This window comes from Somniosus microcephalus, chromosome 27, assembly GCF_052327205.1.
Source record: "Somniosus microcephalus isolate GS21.2 chromosome 27, FLI_Smic_1.0, whole genome shotgun sequence".
NCBI classification, from domain to species: Eukaryota; Metazoa; Chordata; class Chondrichthyes; order Squaliformes; family Somniosidae; genus Somniosus; species Somniosus microcephalus.
Genome location: NC_141013.1, coordinates 20,492,963 through 20,509,651, shown reverse-complemented (window position 1 = coordinate 20,509,651; position 16,689 = coordinate 20,492,963). Strand labels below are relative to the sequence as shown.

General features: G+C 45.5%; 1 protein-coding gene across 2 annotated transcripts in view; it reads left to right on the top strand.

Annotated features, from left to right (window-relative positions):
• The window catches only part of gnb5b (guanine nucleotide binding protein (G protein), beta 5b), a 102,082-nt gene that overhangs the window by 68,571 nt on the left and 16,822 nt on the right, over window positions 1-16,689 (top strand). For both annotated transcript variants that reach the window (XM_085968651.1, XM_085968652.1), the window contains exons 8-11: window positions 2,108-2,251; window positions 9,135-9,226; window positions 9,532-9,580; window positions 14,968-15,064. In XM_085968651.1, coding sequence (XP_085824777.1) covers window positions 2,108-2,251; window positions 9,135-9,226; window positions 9,532-9,580; window positions 14,968-15,064 — 382 coding nt within the window. The remainder of the gene's footprint in view (window positions 1-2,107; window positions 2,252-9,134; window positions 9,227-9,531; window positions 9,581-14,967; window positions 15,065-16,689) is intronic.

The window sequence follows — 16,689 nt, the reverse complement described above, 5'->3', positions numbered from 1 at the left end:
CCCTTCACAGATTTACTAATAACATGAGAGAGACATTGGGCCGTATTTTGCGACCCCCACAGGTGCGTACGAGGTGCGTATGCACTTGTAGGAGCCGCGCAAGTGCTGGTTTCAGGCATGCGAAGAGCTGAAACCCGGCACTTGCGATCTGTCAGGAATCCCCTTGACAGATCATCCGTATGCCCAAGAAAAGTGCCTCTGCGGGTGGAGAGTGCGCTTTTTGTACAGCTTCTGCCCGCTGAATGACTGTCAACTTCTTACGCCTGGTAAAAGCAGGCGTAAGGCCAGCTTCTACCAACTTAAGAGTTTAAAAAAAATAGAAAAATGAAATTTGGAAACTCATTTATAAATTAAAAATACTCTTCAAAAAGGTAAGTTTATTTTTAGCCCCATAAAAACATTTCATTTTTTGAAAAAAAAATTACATTTTTGTTTAAAATATTTAATTAAATGACATTTTAAATATGCAATTTTTTAATTTATTTATTTAATGTGTTGGTGTATTTTTTAGCTGATCCTCATTCATACTTTTGGCAGTTCTGTACATACGGACCTGTCAAAAGGTTGAATGGGGATTCTCTTCTTCCATTGGTTGGGCCGGCCCACGTGATCCCAGGAGCGCCTACGAAACGCCGGCGCCCCTGGGATACGTGGGGCTCTGCCCACGCGGACCCAGAGAGGCCCAGGAGTTCAAGCCGCCATTCTTCCCGGGCCACCAGGTACTTTCGCAGACATTTTGCAGGTCAGAGGTGTCCACCCACGGGAAGCCTGCGATCGCAAATGTTGGCCCAATGTCACATACGCCTAAATTTGCCGAGGGAGTACTACAGCGGGAGATTGGCAGAACCCTCCTGGGAAGCAGCTTAAAGGACATTTCTCTGGGAATTCTGCCAAAGTTACGGCTGGAGATTCTGAGCTCCCCGCAAAAACTCTCAGCCATAATGTTCAGATGGTGTGGAGATGCCGGTGTTGGACTGGGGTAGACAAATGTAAGAAGTCACACAACACCAGGTTATAGTCCAACAGTTTTATTTGAAATCACAAGCTTTCGGAGCGCTGCTCCTTCGTCAGGTGGAGTGGAGAGATGCCTGACTCCACTCCACCTGACGAAGGAGCAGCGCTCCGAAAGCTTGTGATTTCAAATAAAACTGTTGGACTATAACCTGGTGTTGTGTGACTTCTTACATAATGTTCAGAAGTAGCTTATCAAGTGCGCCCCTTTGATACATTTATTCCTTGGCTTACTTCAATACTGTATTTTTAAAAATATATCCATTTGGGGAATTCATGGTACAGTGAGGTTAGACTCCGGCCTTTCACTTCTGGAAGCCCAAGTTCAAATTCAGCCCAGACTGATGGATGCCTGTTGGCTGTAAGGGACCTTTGTCAAATGAATTTGGGCAATCTCATTCCAGTTTCTAGTGGGTGTGGGTGCAAGAACTGTTGCTAGGAGACAGCTGAGGCTCAGTGGGTAACACTCTCGCCTCTGAGTCAGGAGGTTGTGGGTTCAAGTCCTGAGGGAGTGCTGCACTGCCCGCCTTTCAAATGAGACATTAAACTGAGCCCCATCTGCTCTCTCAAATGGATGTAACAGATCCCATGGCACTATTTTGAAGAAGAGCAGGGGAGTTCTCCCCGGTGTCCTGGCCAATATTTATCCCTCAATCATCACTAAAACAGATTATCTGGTCATTATCACATTGCTGTTTGTGGGAGCTTGCTGTGCGTAAATTGGCTGCTGCGTTTCCTACATTACAACAGTGACTACACTCCAAAAGTATATCATTGACTGAAAAGCGCTTTGAGACGTGCTGAGGTCATGAAAGGCGCTGTAGAAATGCAAGTCTTTTCTTTTTAATTTAGCACTAATTGACAGTCTTGCTCAGAAAGACCACAAGATGGCTGTTGTGGGAAATGGAAAAAAATTTATGCTATTGTAGTAATGGGTGTTCTTTTGAGGTTGAGGAATGGTATTGGGGCAGAGTGGAGATAGCTTTATTCTGCACCTGGCTGGGATGCTTGCTGTTGACACTTTTTGCCTTTGTTCCTTAGCACCTGCCACCTTGATGACCTTTTTGTCTTTATTTCTCTTTATGCATCTCCTTAGATTCTGACATCAAGTGGTGATGGAACCTGCGCACTCTGGGACGTTGAGAGTGGACAACTGCTTCAGAGCTTTCATGGGCATGGTGCTGATGTCCTCTGCCTTGACTTGGCACCATCTGAGACCGGACATACATTTGTGTCAGGGGTGAGTGGTTTCTCTCCACTTCACGGAGTCAAGGAGAAGACAATTTAGACCATTTGAAGAAGCTACAGTGTAGTGTATAGAACACAGTGTGGAATGTTAACTTGGTGAGATTGTGTGTGCGGAACTGATTCTGAATAACACTGAAGAGAAGTCACATGTTTTTTACTAGCTCAAAATGTTTGTGTTCTTTATTCATCAGCCATTTTCTTTTCAGCCTAACAACGTCCCAGCCAAATGAGTAATCTCCCTCTGCTGGATAAACGTGTAATTACATTATATGCTTAAACACTGGGGGGGAAATTGAGATGTGCCCCCTTTGGGGCGCTAGTGCCCCGAAAAAATTAGCGCCCCCCGCAGCCATAATTTATCGGTAGTGCCCCAAGAGGGAAGCGGGGCACTACTGGAAGCGCCCCGCCTCCTTCTTAGGGTGCTGCGAGGGAATATCGCGGCACCCCAAGAGCCACGGTACTGCAGGCCTTCCTCCCCTTAAAGGGGAGGGGTCCAGCTGGACCACCAGGGATCGGAGTGCCGGCAAAAGAGCCCGGCACTCAAGAGAAGTGCCGGGCTCACGGAGCGCAGCCGGCACTCCGTGGGGGTGCTGGTCAGGAGGCCGGGGACGGCAACACGGGCAGGAGCTGGCAGGCGGCCAGCAACGAAAATGGCTGCCCGGCACCTCGCCTTTAATTAGCGCTGCCCTGGCCGCAGGTAGGCCCCCCCTGACCCTGTCGGACATAGCGTTCAGTGGTAAGTCGGGGCGCTACCGAAGATTGCGGCCGGGGCACTGCGCACGGCGATGACGTCATCGCCGGCGGCGCAGCACCCCGCCGCGGGGCACTAACGGTTACCACCGCCACTAACCTCCCGCTGAATTTCGCGGGAGGCGTTGGCAGCGCCCGGGCACTAGTTGCTTTGCGCCCCATTAACGCCCTCTTAGGGTGCTAACGGGAGGTGCAAAGCAACTGAATTTTTAGGCCTATGGCCTGGGTTTCCTCCATGGCAGAACCCGGAAGTTAGACCCAAAAACGTACCCATTTTGCCGATGTCAAGTTACGCTCAAATTTCCTGCAAATCTCATTAGAATACGCCCAAACTGAAAATGGGCGTAAATCAGCGTAAACAATCAGGGCCCAATAAAGTGCCGAACCCGCACCATATATTTCTTCTTTAAGTGTGAAAATTAAAATTTCAATTCATTTAACCATCATTCGTGTACATTAGGCAGAGCATGTTAAACAACCTGCAATCAGGGAAGCTATTCAGTTTTTAACATGACTTATACTTATGCCATAAAAATGCATTCAGTGAAACAAAAATACAGTGTAGGTCTCGGGGAGGATCATTTTTTAAATATAAAACACCAGAAAAATGACTTTGTTTCCTGCTGCGACTGAAAATCTGGTCGTAATTTGAAGAGAGCCTCTGAGCAAGCGCAATCGCAGGAAAGTCGCGTGTTAGGCTCTGTCACTTGGGGGGGCAGGGCCATTATTATGAGCGGAGGTGCGTTCGGACGGAGGGATTGATAGACGATCGTAAAAGATGAAGGAGATTTGGTCGCTATTGTACTGGTGCCCAAAATTCCGTATTCCTTTAGGCCGCGTATTTGATTGCACCCCATATATCTGGGCGCAAATACGCAGGAAATTCCAGTCTCGAATGGGAGAGGAATTGCTCTGGTTGCTATGTGCGCTGTAAGTGTAAATGAGTTCATGCAGATTTTGTTTGTTTGGTAGTTCTTGCGAAATCATGAACATCTTTACGATTTTGTGAGAAATATTTACATAGCATATTTACAAATGCAGCACGCATAGTAACCAAAGCAGTTCTTTGGTGGCCGTGCCTTCTGTTGCCTCGGCCCTAAGCTCTGGAATTCCCTGCCTAAACCTCTCCGCCTCGCTACCTCTCCTCCTTTAAAACGCTCCTTAAAACCTACCTCTTTGACCAAGCTTTCGGTCACCTGCCCTAATTTCTCCTTATGTGGCTCGGTGTTAAATTATTTGTCTTAAGATACTCCTGTGCAGCACCTTGGGACGTTTTACTACGTTAAAGTCGCTATATAAATACAAGTTGTTGTTGTTCTTCTTCCCTCCTGTGAGGCAGCAGTTTTATTTTAATAATGAAACGTTACTCTTCAAATTTTGAAGTGAACTCTATCATATATTCAGCGCCATCTTAGCAAATGTGGCATCAGACCTTCCATTCAATGCAGTTTTCAGATTCCGCCTTGGTTTGAGCTAAAATGCTCTTTGCCCTGTGTGGTCATCAGCCTCACTGCAATCCCCCCGTGTGTAAAGAAAGACTTGCATTTCTATTGCATCTTTCGCAACCACCGGACGTCTCAAAGCGCTTTACAGCCAATGAAGTACTTTTTGGAGTGTGGTCACTGTTGTAATGTGGGAAACGCGGCAGCCAATTTGCGCACAGCAAGCGCCCACAAACAGCAATGTGATAATGACCAGATAATCCGTTTTTGTTATGTTGATTGAGGGAGAAATATTGGCCAGGACAATGGGGATAGCTCCCCTGCTCTTCTTCAAAATAGTGCCATGGGATCTTTTACATCCACCTGAGAGAGCAGACGGGGCCTTGGTTTAATGTCTCATCCGAAAGACAGCACCCCCAACAGTGACAACACTCCCTCAGTACTGCACTGGATTGTCAGCCTAGATTTATGTGGTCAAGTCCCTGGAGTGGGACTTGAACCCACAACCTTCTGACTCAGAGGTGAGGTTGCTACCCACTGAGCCATGGCTGACACACAAATATAAAGGCCAGTTCTGCCCAGTCAACGGGAAGGTGGCGTCTTGCAGGAAGCACAGCGCAGGAAATAGCCGGCTCAAAAGTCAGTGATTTTCCAACCAATTCATTTCAATGTGTGAAAGAAATCGCAGGCCGTGCGATCAGGGTGGGAGGGCAGTAGAAGAACATTGTAACGGTGGCACCATCCCTTTAACTAGTGAAAGTTACTGAACGAAAGGGAATTGAACAGATACTTGAAAAGGAAACATTTGCAGAGCTATGGGGAAAGAGCGGGGGAGTTAGTCCTTCAACAAGGCACGATGAGCCGAATGGCCCCCTTCTGCGCTGTAAGAAGCTATGATTCTAAATATCCTTCTTTAATGAGTTGGCTTAATGCTTAACCATTCTGACGGTTACAGTTAGAATACTGGAAAGATTTCATCATTACATGGTGACATGAATCTGTCATTCATGAAAGAAAGACTTATGAAATAATACTGAGCGGCCTGCGGGTGGCGCTGTCCAGGGAGAGTATAAATACTTGGGCAGGGGCCCAGCTTGCGCAGGACATTCTTAACAGGAACTAGTGAAGGTCACAACTAGACCTCTAAGTTGTAAAACAGTTGATTAAAGCTTTGTTTAACGCTTAGACCAAGTGCCTAATAGTTTTCTTACATCACATGGACTGCGGGTATAATAAGTACATTGATATTTCAATTGATTTGTTCCATATTTGTTTCTGTTTTTTTTCATCAGTTTAATTTGTCCCTAATAGGAACAGCAGCTAAAATCTCCATCCATAAAATGCCATGATCTCCATCTGTAATTAACTTTAAATTGTATTTTAGGGAGATAATGGATTCCATTTATAGACTTGGGTCCGCTAGACCGAGCAATGTAGCAGGGTATCTGGTGCAAGGTAGCAGGGTGGCCAGTGTGATTTGCTGTTGCTGGTGTGTGAATTCGTATGAAAAGCTTTGATCATTTTTGCCTTTATTCTCACTGAGAATTTGCACAAGCAGAAACAATTGGCTGGCTTTGTCAAACCCCACCATTGTTCTTTATAGAGGAAGCAGTGAAAGTTGTCTTGCGACCAGGGGCGGACTGGCTCTCCTCCCACCCCCCACCCCCCCCCCGGGAAAGGATTCAAGATTCTTTGGGATCCTCACAGGAAAAGGGATAATGCAGCCCAATGGAACCATTCAGGCAAGGGGCACTCGGAAAATCTCTGGGTTTCCCATATGGTCAGTCTGTCCCTGCTTGCGACACTCTTTAGCATACAGCACCATTCAACTATGATCTGCACTCACTAGATATTCTACTGGTGATGTATCATCAAAAAGTCCTAAAGAATCCTACGGGGACTTCCTCTTATTTTACCAAGATTTTCAATTTTTAAAATTCCAGTCAATTTTTTTTGTTGGTTTAAAAACAGTCAGACACCTCCACTCCCCGCCCACTCCCCAGTTGGCTGACTTGCTCAGGTACTTTCCATTCTTTCATTATTCATGTATCTGGGAAATTACTGGTCAACATCATCTAATATGCTGTGGTGCAGATTTTGGAGTTTTATTATTGGAATGAATTCAACTTTTAGTGAGACTTGCTGCAGGAAGAGAATTAAATACATTGAAATAAAAAGTGGAACATTTCCTTCCCTTCCAATCCTGTTTTGAAACAGAGAAACATTGTTTATTCAAATGGTAAAAAAAATAAGGGGCCTAGATTTAGGATTAGTGCCAGCAATGTAACGCGAGGGTTAGAAGGATTTATTGTATGCAATGCATTAGAATATGGATTGCATTATCACAAGTGGCTATTGAAGCCACTTCAATCAGGACATTCAAGAGGGAATTAGATATACACTTGAAGGAAGAAACATATTGAAGGGCACAGGGAAATAGGATTGGAGGAGACAGCTGCAATGTAGAGCTAGCATTAGCAAAGGCCTGAGGGGTCAAATGGTTATCTGTGCTGAAAATGTTACGATTCTAAGATGGGTCACCTCTGAAGACACAGCACCATGGCATCGTAAAGAGGTTACTCCACCCCATGTGATCTTTTGTCTAAGCACATGCCCTCGTCTTGGCCACTCCAGCAGTGTGTGGAGACCGCATACTGAAGAAGAACAACAGGCTCCTGCTTTGAATTCTCTGTAACCACATTGTGAGTTTGGGGAGCCCTTCTCAGTCACATTGAAGTTGGAGCTTAGCATCACAATGTCAGTGGGGTGGAAATCTAACAAGGGAGCAGGCCTTGATTCAACAACAACAACTTGTATTTATATAGCAGTGAAACATCCCAAGGCGCTTCACAGGAGTGTTCTAAAACAAAATTTGGCACCGTGCTACATAAGATATTAGGACAGGTGACCAAAAACTTGGTCAAAGAGGTAGGTTTTAAGGAGCGTCTTAAAGGAGGAAAGAGAGGTGGAGAGATTTGGCAGGGAATTCCAGAGCTTAGGGCCTAGGCAACAGAAAGCACAACCACCAAAGGTTGAGCGATTATAATCGGGGATGCTCAAGAGGGCAAAATTAGAGGAGCGCAGAGATCTCGGGAGGTTGTGGGGCTGGAGGAGATTACAGAGATAGGGAGGGGCAAGGCCATGGAGGGATTTGAAAACAAGGATGAGAATTTTGAAATCGAGGCGTTGCTTAGCCGGGAGCCAATGTAGGTCAGTGAGCACAGGGGTGATGGGTGAACGGGACTTGGTGCGAGTTAGGACACGGGCAGCCGAGTTTTGGATGACCTCAAGTTTACCTAGGGTAGAATGTGGGAGGCCAGCCAGGAGTGCGTTGGAATAGTCAAATCATTGAGGTAACAAAGGCATGGATGAATGCAAAAAAATCCAATACTTGTTTAGTTTATGGAAAGTATGAGTGTTCAAAACAACCTGGAGTTCTGCAGGAAAGTAAAAAATGTTCCAACATTCAAAGATTGCATTCCGTTTTCTTTTGGGGAAAAAAAGTCGCCGCACCTACTCCCCATCACATGTAGCGTTTCCCTCAACTTACTTTGGTGGTTGCCGGAAGGATCACAATTGAAAGCTAAAGATTTTTAAAAACATGGGGAAAGAATTGTGCAATAATGATACATGTGTGTATTGGACACAGTGGGCGCGATCTTGCCAGCCCTGGGGAGGCGGGACTGCCGGGGAAATGGCAGAATTTGGGGGCGGGTGCCCAACCCGCCTCCATGCCATCTTGCCAGGAGACGGGCTTAACAAGGTCAATCAAGGGAAAATAGCGTGGGTTGGCCAGAAGTTGATGGAGGCGGGGCTGAAACCCGACAAGTGGGAGTCCCGCCTCCAAAAGCTCCCCATTGCCAAAATCACCCCCAGTATTTTAAAACCATAACAAAACATGGTAGGAGAAAAAAAGCTATCAAGTTTGCGCCTTCCACCGACCGTTTTCTGACTCTACTGCCTCTCATTTTCAGTTATGGTTTTCTTTTCCTTCTCTCGGCCCGGTGGCCAAGTTAGTCACGTGGAAACCTGCTGAGGGAGAGGGCGAGGTGGCTTCACAGAGAAGGAGAGGGCCGGGTTAGTTAGGAGGATTTTCCCCAACCAGGTCAAGCTCCCCAACGCAAACCGATGATTTCACAAGTCAGCAGGAATACGACACAATATAACATAAAATGAGGGATGCATGGGAGTTACCAGTGTTTGTACAGATCTCTCCCTATATAACATTTCACATTGCAATCTAGCAATGTTCCCTCTAATTTGTTTTCTTGTGTGATCCCTTTAGCGGTCGTGCATGCAGGGTATCTCTTCCAGCTTGTGAGCGACCTGCGCGTGACCTCCGGATTACTGCGCGCCTGCGCAGCTTAGGGGGAACCTTGCAGTCTATTCCTATTAGTTAATCATTTTTGCACAAAGAAATCAAATGATCCAATAATTTGAACAAAGCAACTTAATTATAACAGCACTTACTCTTTTTTATGCCCCAAATAATTGAAATTATGGATAATTCCGATTCCGTGACTTTTGAGATAGCAGGAGTAGATTGTATGTGGCCATTCAGATTATTGTTTGCCTCCTTTAATTTACGCGTGTACTGGATGTGCTTAATAGTCATGAATGTCAATTAAATTCAGCTCAGTTCAATTTCTTGTCTTACTTATTCTTGTTCCTATTTACTTTCAGGGCTGCGATAAGAAAGCAATGGTTTGGGACATGCGGTCTGGCCAGTGTATCCAGTCCTTTGAGACTCATGAGTCTGATATAAATAGTGTGCGGTTAGTAGATTTAATGATTTATTCTGTAAAAGTCTTTCAGGCCTGAAACGGCATCAGCTGATTTTGAAGTAACTTTCTCAAATGTTTTAACAAACTGCGTCACTCGTAACTACCACAAGTGCACCACATTCAGACCTGAGAAAACCTCCGTGTGTCATGTAAGCAGTAATGATTGTGCACTGCTTATAGTTAGACTTTTAGCATTGAAGCTATAGTTGCATAGCTATAATATACAAAATTCTGGGATACAGTATTAACGCTGGTCTGTCGCAAAGATGATACTAAAGTACCCTCTCTCACAACAGGTATTTCCCCAGTGGTGATGCTTTTGCCTCTGGTTCAGATGATGCCACAGTAAGTCCAATTTAATCGCAGGTTGTACATTGTTTCCTTTGTATGTTATACAGAAGGGGGGTGTTTTTTCAGAAAAGGTCCTTACAAACATGATATGATCAGTAAGCTGACAGTGTTGTTGTTTTCTGTGATTCCTTCTGATAAGTTTCTTTTAGGTACAGTATAACGCTTGTGTTGTGCTTTTTGTTTGCCTCCATTGAACATTGAATGATAACAAGTGGGTAGTTCTAACTTTCTGTTCTCAGGCAGTCTTCCATTTCAGTGAATTTAAAGACATCTTTTTGAGGCAGCTGGTTTTTAAAAAAAAAATCAAGAGGAGCTTTGTGGTTCCATGGGTAAAACTATTATTCCCAAACATGGTGTCAGCCTTGGCTCAGTGGATAGCGCTCTCGCCTCTGGGTCAGAAGGTTGTGGGCTCAAGTCCCACTCCAGGGACTTGAGGACAAAATCCAGATGGACACTTCCAGTGCAGTACTGAGGGAATGCTGCACTGTCAGAGGTGCCGTCTTTTGGATGAGACATTAAACCGAGGCCCCGTCTGCCATCTTGTGGATGTAAAAGATCCCATGGCGCTATTTCAAAGAAGAGCAGGGGAGTTATCCCGGTGACCTGGCCAACATTTATAGCTCAATAAACATCACTATCATTGCTGTTTGTGGGACCTTGCTGTGCACAGATTGGTTGCCGTGTGATGTAAGAAAACTACTAGGCACTTGGTCTAAGCGTTAAACAAAGCTTTAATCAACTGTTTTACAACATGAAGGTCTAGTTGTGTCCTTCACTAGTTCCTGTTAAGAATGTCCTGTGCAAGCTGGGCCCATGCCCGAGTATTTATACTCTCCCTGGACAGCGCCACCCGCAGGCCGCTCAGTTGATTCATGTCACCGTGTTTTCTACATTACAACAGTAACTGCACCTCAGAGTGTTTTGGGTCGTTAAAAAGGTGCTTATATAAAAGCTAGTCTATCTTTTTACCTACAGAGTTGCCGTGAAAGCTTCCATCTGACTAAGCTACCCATCTTATCTTATCTTGTAAGATGGGGTAGCTCACTTGGCTGCAAAGGAAGCTTGAACATTTGGGTTTGAATCAGGCAGGGTTCGCTTAGCCTTTCATCCTTCTCGGGTAGAAAATATGATAAAATAGAAAATGCTGCTTGCCATGTTGTGGAATCTTCAACTATGGATTTGGAGATCAGCAATACCCCCAATAAGTATATCACTCCTAATGGAGATCTGGCTCAGTGAGTAATCACTCTCGCTCTCCATTCCTGACTGAGGTTGACTAACATGTTGTATTATTTAACCTAACGACTCACTGGCAAGGACCTACCATGTTCTGAAATCTTCAGAGATGGGAGCATTTCTCTCATACCTTTCCAGGAGCCTCAGGCTCTTCAACAAGAGGTGCTGCAGAAATAGAAATTACCAATGATGAAAGGACTGAGTCATCAAAGTTGAACAATGATGCTGTGCTTTTAATCCTTTAGCTGGGATTTTACAGACCTGCGTGGGTTTATTTTAACATTGAATGTAGGTTGAGAAGTTCCCTAGTATTTCATGGGTTAGACCCCAATAGGAAATCAAAAACCACAGAATTCATTGTTTCAAGCCTTTAATTTGCTTGAGAAAAACATTAAAACATACCTAATCTTTTTATATGTTTGCTGTCATTTTGATGGTTCTGACTGGATCCATCCAGGATCGGAATATGCAGCGTACAAACAAGGAAAATGGAGTAGAGAAAGAATAAAAACACATTAGAAAAGAATAATCTATACTCTCCAATGTCATATCCTGACATTTGAGAATACAGGAACTGCAATTATTCTATAATCTAAACCTTCAGATTTTGTTAACCTTTTGTTAGCCTTTCTCTCTAGAGCTGGAATCCATCAGCGCCCAATCTTGGAAACATTTGGGGAAAGATAGCCAATGGGCCAGAAATTGGTGAACGGGGCTTGCCGCGCGTGCAAGCCCCGTATATGCACTTACCCCGCGCTACTGCCGATCAGCTCCAGGGACGCCTGGACTTGGTGTTTGAAAAAGAAGAATCCCGGGCAGCGTATGACGTCACACCGCCCAGGAGTGCAGCCAGCGCGAAGCCAGGAGCGTGCAGTGCAAGTGAGACACGCCCCTTGAGGTCTCAGTTTCACTGGACACGCCCCCAATGTTTCTGTCAAGCTGCTAAGCATTTTTACATGCAAAGCAGCAGTTTAAATAGGTTTTTGGAAGTTTTTTGAAGATTTTGGTAACTTTTATAAACTTTTTAAAATGTTTACATTATTTTGAGTAATCTGAAGTAGTTTTAAAGAGAATTAAAGCAATTTAAAGACTTTTAAAAGCCCTAAAAGAATTTTTTTAATTCCATTTATTTATTTAGCAATGTCGTCGTCATAAGTGTCTTCACACTGTTCCCTTTGGGGAACTGTATGAAGTGGTGGAAGGATTTATGGCCATGATTAACGCTCATTCCGTGACCGTAACCATCTTTGAACCAGCCATTAGGGTGGTTAGTCCTATGGCGGGAGGGTTTTACGGGCTCCCACAAGCTATACAAGGAGGGGGGGCCACCCACACCCATGGACGCAAATATCCCACTGGATGTCAACCCAGAATTTAGAGCCGGAGCTCCGACTCCACTTGCCGGGACTGTCTGGAGCGGGGTTCGAAACCCTACCCTGATCTGGCCCAGCGGCGGGGATCCTACCGCTATGACAAAGGCCCAATCCGATTAGCAACGTGAAATGGCAGCATAGGGCTCCAGTCACGGGGAGGGAAAAGGCGCAGGAAACGTATGGGTGTCACCTTTTGTGCGGAGTGGGCCTTTTGCGTAGCAGTAAGCATCCCCGCCGCTGGGCCAGAAGGAGTAGGGTTTTGAACCCCACTCCAGACAGTCCCGGCAAGTGGAGTCGGAGCTCCAACTTTAAATTCTGGGTGGACATCCAGCGGGATACTTGCGTCCGTGGGTGTTGGTGGCCCCCCCCCCCCCCAGATAGGTTGTGGGAGCCCGTAAAACCCTCCCGCCATAGGACTAACCACCCTAATGGCTGGTTCAAAGATGGTTACGGTCACGGATTGAGCGTTAATCACGGCCATAAATCCTTCCACCACTTCATACAGTTCCCCAAAGGGAACAGTGTGAGGATACGTACGATGATGACCTCTTGCGCAATGCACCTCCTTGGACCCTCAGTCGCAGATGCGAGGGGGCAAGTCGTGCAATTGTTAAATTTTTCATTTTATTGACATGTAAAATGTTGGCCCAGTAATTCCCTTCCAAATACGCGAGTACGGTCGGGGTACTTACGCATCTGGCCGGATGAAATGCCGGTTTTCAGCATGCACAGTGCATGTGGGGAAAACCGGCATTTCCTGTCCTCTGAACGAAGGGGTTCAGAGGCAGAACGCGTGCGACTGCACAGGCAGCGCGTGCGCAGTATAATTCGCCGCTTTCATTAATGCTTTCAGTGAGGTCAAATCATTACAACTTACACATGAAAAAAGCATGGGTACAGTTGCTCCAGAGGCTGCGGAGGAAAATATTTATTATCGTGGAGCTTCTGAAAGTATGTATGTCTGTATATATTCCTTTGCGTGTTATGTATATATTCCTTTACTTATGTGTATGAATGTATTATTTAGTTATGACTTTCAGAGAAAGTAACTTATTGGAAAATCATAATTAAAAACATACATTCATACACATTAGTAAAGGAATATAAAACATACATACATATACGTAAAGGAATATATGTGGACATACATACATAACTCATTCTCACATTCCATTCACACAGCCACAATTGCTCCTTCTACCTACCGTTCTGAAAACCCTTTTAAAAAAAAAAAAAATTTTAACTTTAAAACTTACTTAAAATTTCTTAAAATAACTTCCCTCCCTTTCCCAAACAAAAATATTGCATTTCAGAAGCTCCACGATAAAATATATCTTCCTCCGCAGCCAATGAACAACTTTACACTTGCTTTTTTCAAGTGTAACTTCTAAGGACTTACCCTCACTGAATCCATCATTGAAATCCACAAAGTTCACTGCGCAAGCGCTGCCTGTGCAGTCGCACGCGCTGTGAATAGACCTCGGGTCTGGAAATGCCGGCGTTCCCCGCATGCGCTGTTCCTGCTGAACGCCGGCATTTCCAACGGCCAAATGCGTGAGTACCCCGACCGTACTCACGCTTCTGGCCGCGAATTTCTGGCCCAATGTTTTTTTTCCAGACCTAACCAAAGACTCGGTAGCTCTGAGGATTATGTGTTCCATCAATGATTGATATAAACAAAGATACCCACTCCATGAATGGTGGGTGGGCTGGACCGAGTCACTCCGTGTCTGTGAATAGTTGCCAACAACAACAGCTGGCATTTATAGAAAGGCTTTAGTGTAACGTTGCAAGGCATTTCATATGGAGGTGGGTGGGGGGAGAGAAAAGAAAAGATGAGAGGAATAAGAAACAGGTGCTGAGCCAAGGTGGGAGGGTTTTAGAGGTGGCTGAATGCTTAGTCGAAAAGACGGGTTTTTTGAGAGTTTTTAAAGAGGAAGAGAGAAATGGCAAAGAGCGGGGCAATGGCAGCTGAAGTTTTTACTACCAATGTTGGGGCTAGCCAATGGGGGAATTCGCAAAAGGCCAGAGTTGGAGGATTGGAGGGCACAGAAACCAATGTAAGGCTGAAGGTGTATGTAAAGTTAGGATGGGGCGAGACTGCATAGGAATTTGAAGGTGAGGACGCGATTTTTAAATTCAGTGCATTGGGGGACAGTGATGCAGCATAGAGCTACTGGAATGGGGGCGATACTCAGTTGCAGCGGAAATACTAGAAAAACAGACTTGCAAGACCACCGGATGTCCCAAAGCGCTTTACAACCAATGAAGTACTTTTTTTTGGAGTGTAGTCACATTTGTAATGTAGGAAACACGGCAGCCAATTTGCGCACAGCAAGCTCCCACAAACAGCAATGTGGTAATGACCAGATAATCTGTTTTAGTGATGTTGGTCGAGGGATAAATATTGGCCCAGGACACTGGGGAGAACTCCCCTGCTCTTCTTCCAAATAGTGCCATGAGATGAGAGAGCAAATGGGGCCTCGGTTTAACGTCTCATCCAAAAAACGGCACCTCCGACAGTGCAGCACTCCCTCAGTACTGCACTGGGTCGACAGCCTAGATTTTGTGCTCAGGTCTTTGGAGTGGGATTTGAACCTCACAACTTCTGACGCAGGCGAGAGTGCTGCCCACTGAGCCACAGCTGACATTTTAAAGTAACCCCTTCTGCCTTGACCAATTTGAAACCTTGTCAGAATTCCTATAGTTCTCAAAAGTATACCTGAAATTCTAATAATTTGAGGTTTAAATAAGACTGTTGCCTTTTTTCAGTGTCGTCTGTATGATCTCCGTGCAGACAGAGAAGTAGCTATTTATTCGAAGGACAGTATCATCTTTGGAGCCTCCAGTGTGGACTTCTCCCTCAGTGGTGAGTCTGTCAGTACAATTGCTTAACCTGCCAATTCTAGGGAATTGGGATTACATTCTATATACTGAAAAGAAGATGACATGAATCTAAACTCTTTCTTGGAATGTATACAAGATAGTTTTCTAAATCAGTATGTTGAGGAACCAACTAGGGAACAGACTATTTTAGATCTAGTATTTTGCAATGCGAAAGGGTTAATTAATAACCTTGCAGTAAAGGGGCCTTTAGGGAAGAGTGACCATAATATGATAGAATTTTATATTGAGTTTGAAAGTGATTTTGTTAAATCCGAAACTAAGGTCTTAAACCTAAACAAAACAAACTACATAGATATGAGGGGCGAGTTGGCTAAGGTAGATTGGGAAACTATATTAAAAGGTATGACAGTAGACAAGCAATGGCTAGAATTTAAAGAATTAATACATAATTTACAACAAATAGACATTCCTTTAAGGCACAAAAACCCCACAGGAAAAGTGGTCCAACCGTGGCTAACAAGAGAAGTTAAAGATAGTATTGGATCAAAGGAAAAGGCTTATAATCTTGCCAAAAAGAGTAGAATTCAGCAAAGGAGGACCATGAACTTGATAAGGAAAGAGAAAAAAGAATATGAGAGTAAATTAGCAAGAGACATAAAAACAAATTGTAAACGTTTCTATTGGTCTGTAAATAGGAAGAGATGAGTGAAAGTAAACATGAGCCCATTAGAGGCAGAGACAGGAGAAATTATAATGGGCAATAAGGAAATGGCAGAGACACTAAACAAACACTTTGCATCTGTCTTCACAGCAGAAGACACGAAAAACATTCCAGAAATAATGGAGAACCAAGGGTCTAGAGAGAATGAGGAACTTAAAGAAATCAGTATAAGTAAAGACCTAGGCCTAGAAATTCCGTGGGCTGCGCCGCCCGTTAGCGCCCTAAGAGGGCACTTAGTGGGTTTTACGCCACTGGCCACGCCTCCCGCTAAATTTAGCGGGATGCTAATGGCGGCGCTAACCATTAGCACTGCGCCGCTACCGATGACGTCATCGGTGTGCACAGCGCCCCGCTACCGCCCCGAATGCGGAATTTAGTAGCACCCCCTGCTTTAACGCCGGTTGCAATTTGCGACCGGTTCAGGGGGGCCTACCTGCGGCGGTAGAGGCGCTGAGCTGCGGGGCGGCCATTTTTTTTGCTGGCCGCCTGCCAGCACCTCCCGGCGCCGCCGTCCCCGGCTTCCTGAGCCCCCCCCCCCCGCGGAGTGCCGGCTATGTCCCAAGAGCCCGGCACTTCTCCTCGGTGCCGGGCTCTTTTGCCGGCACTCGCGCTCTTCCAGCGCGCTGCAGCAGGCCTCTCCCCTTTAAGAAGGGGAGGAAGGCCTGCAGTGCGCCGTGCCGCACGTTGCACTGCGATTTTCAGTTGCAGCGCCCCAAGAGGGATGCGGGGCGCCTCGAGTAGCGCCGCGCTTCCGTCTGGGGCGCTGAAATTGAATTTGCGGCGGGCGGCCGCGACTCCTTCCGGGGCGGTACTTCCGGCGCCCTGGCGAGACTGGCGCCCAATTTCTAGGCCATAGTACTGGAGAAATGAATGGGACTAAGCGGCAACAAATCCACTGGACCTGAGGACCTGCATCCTAGGGTTTT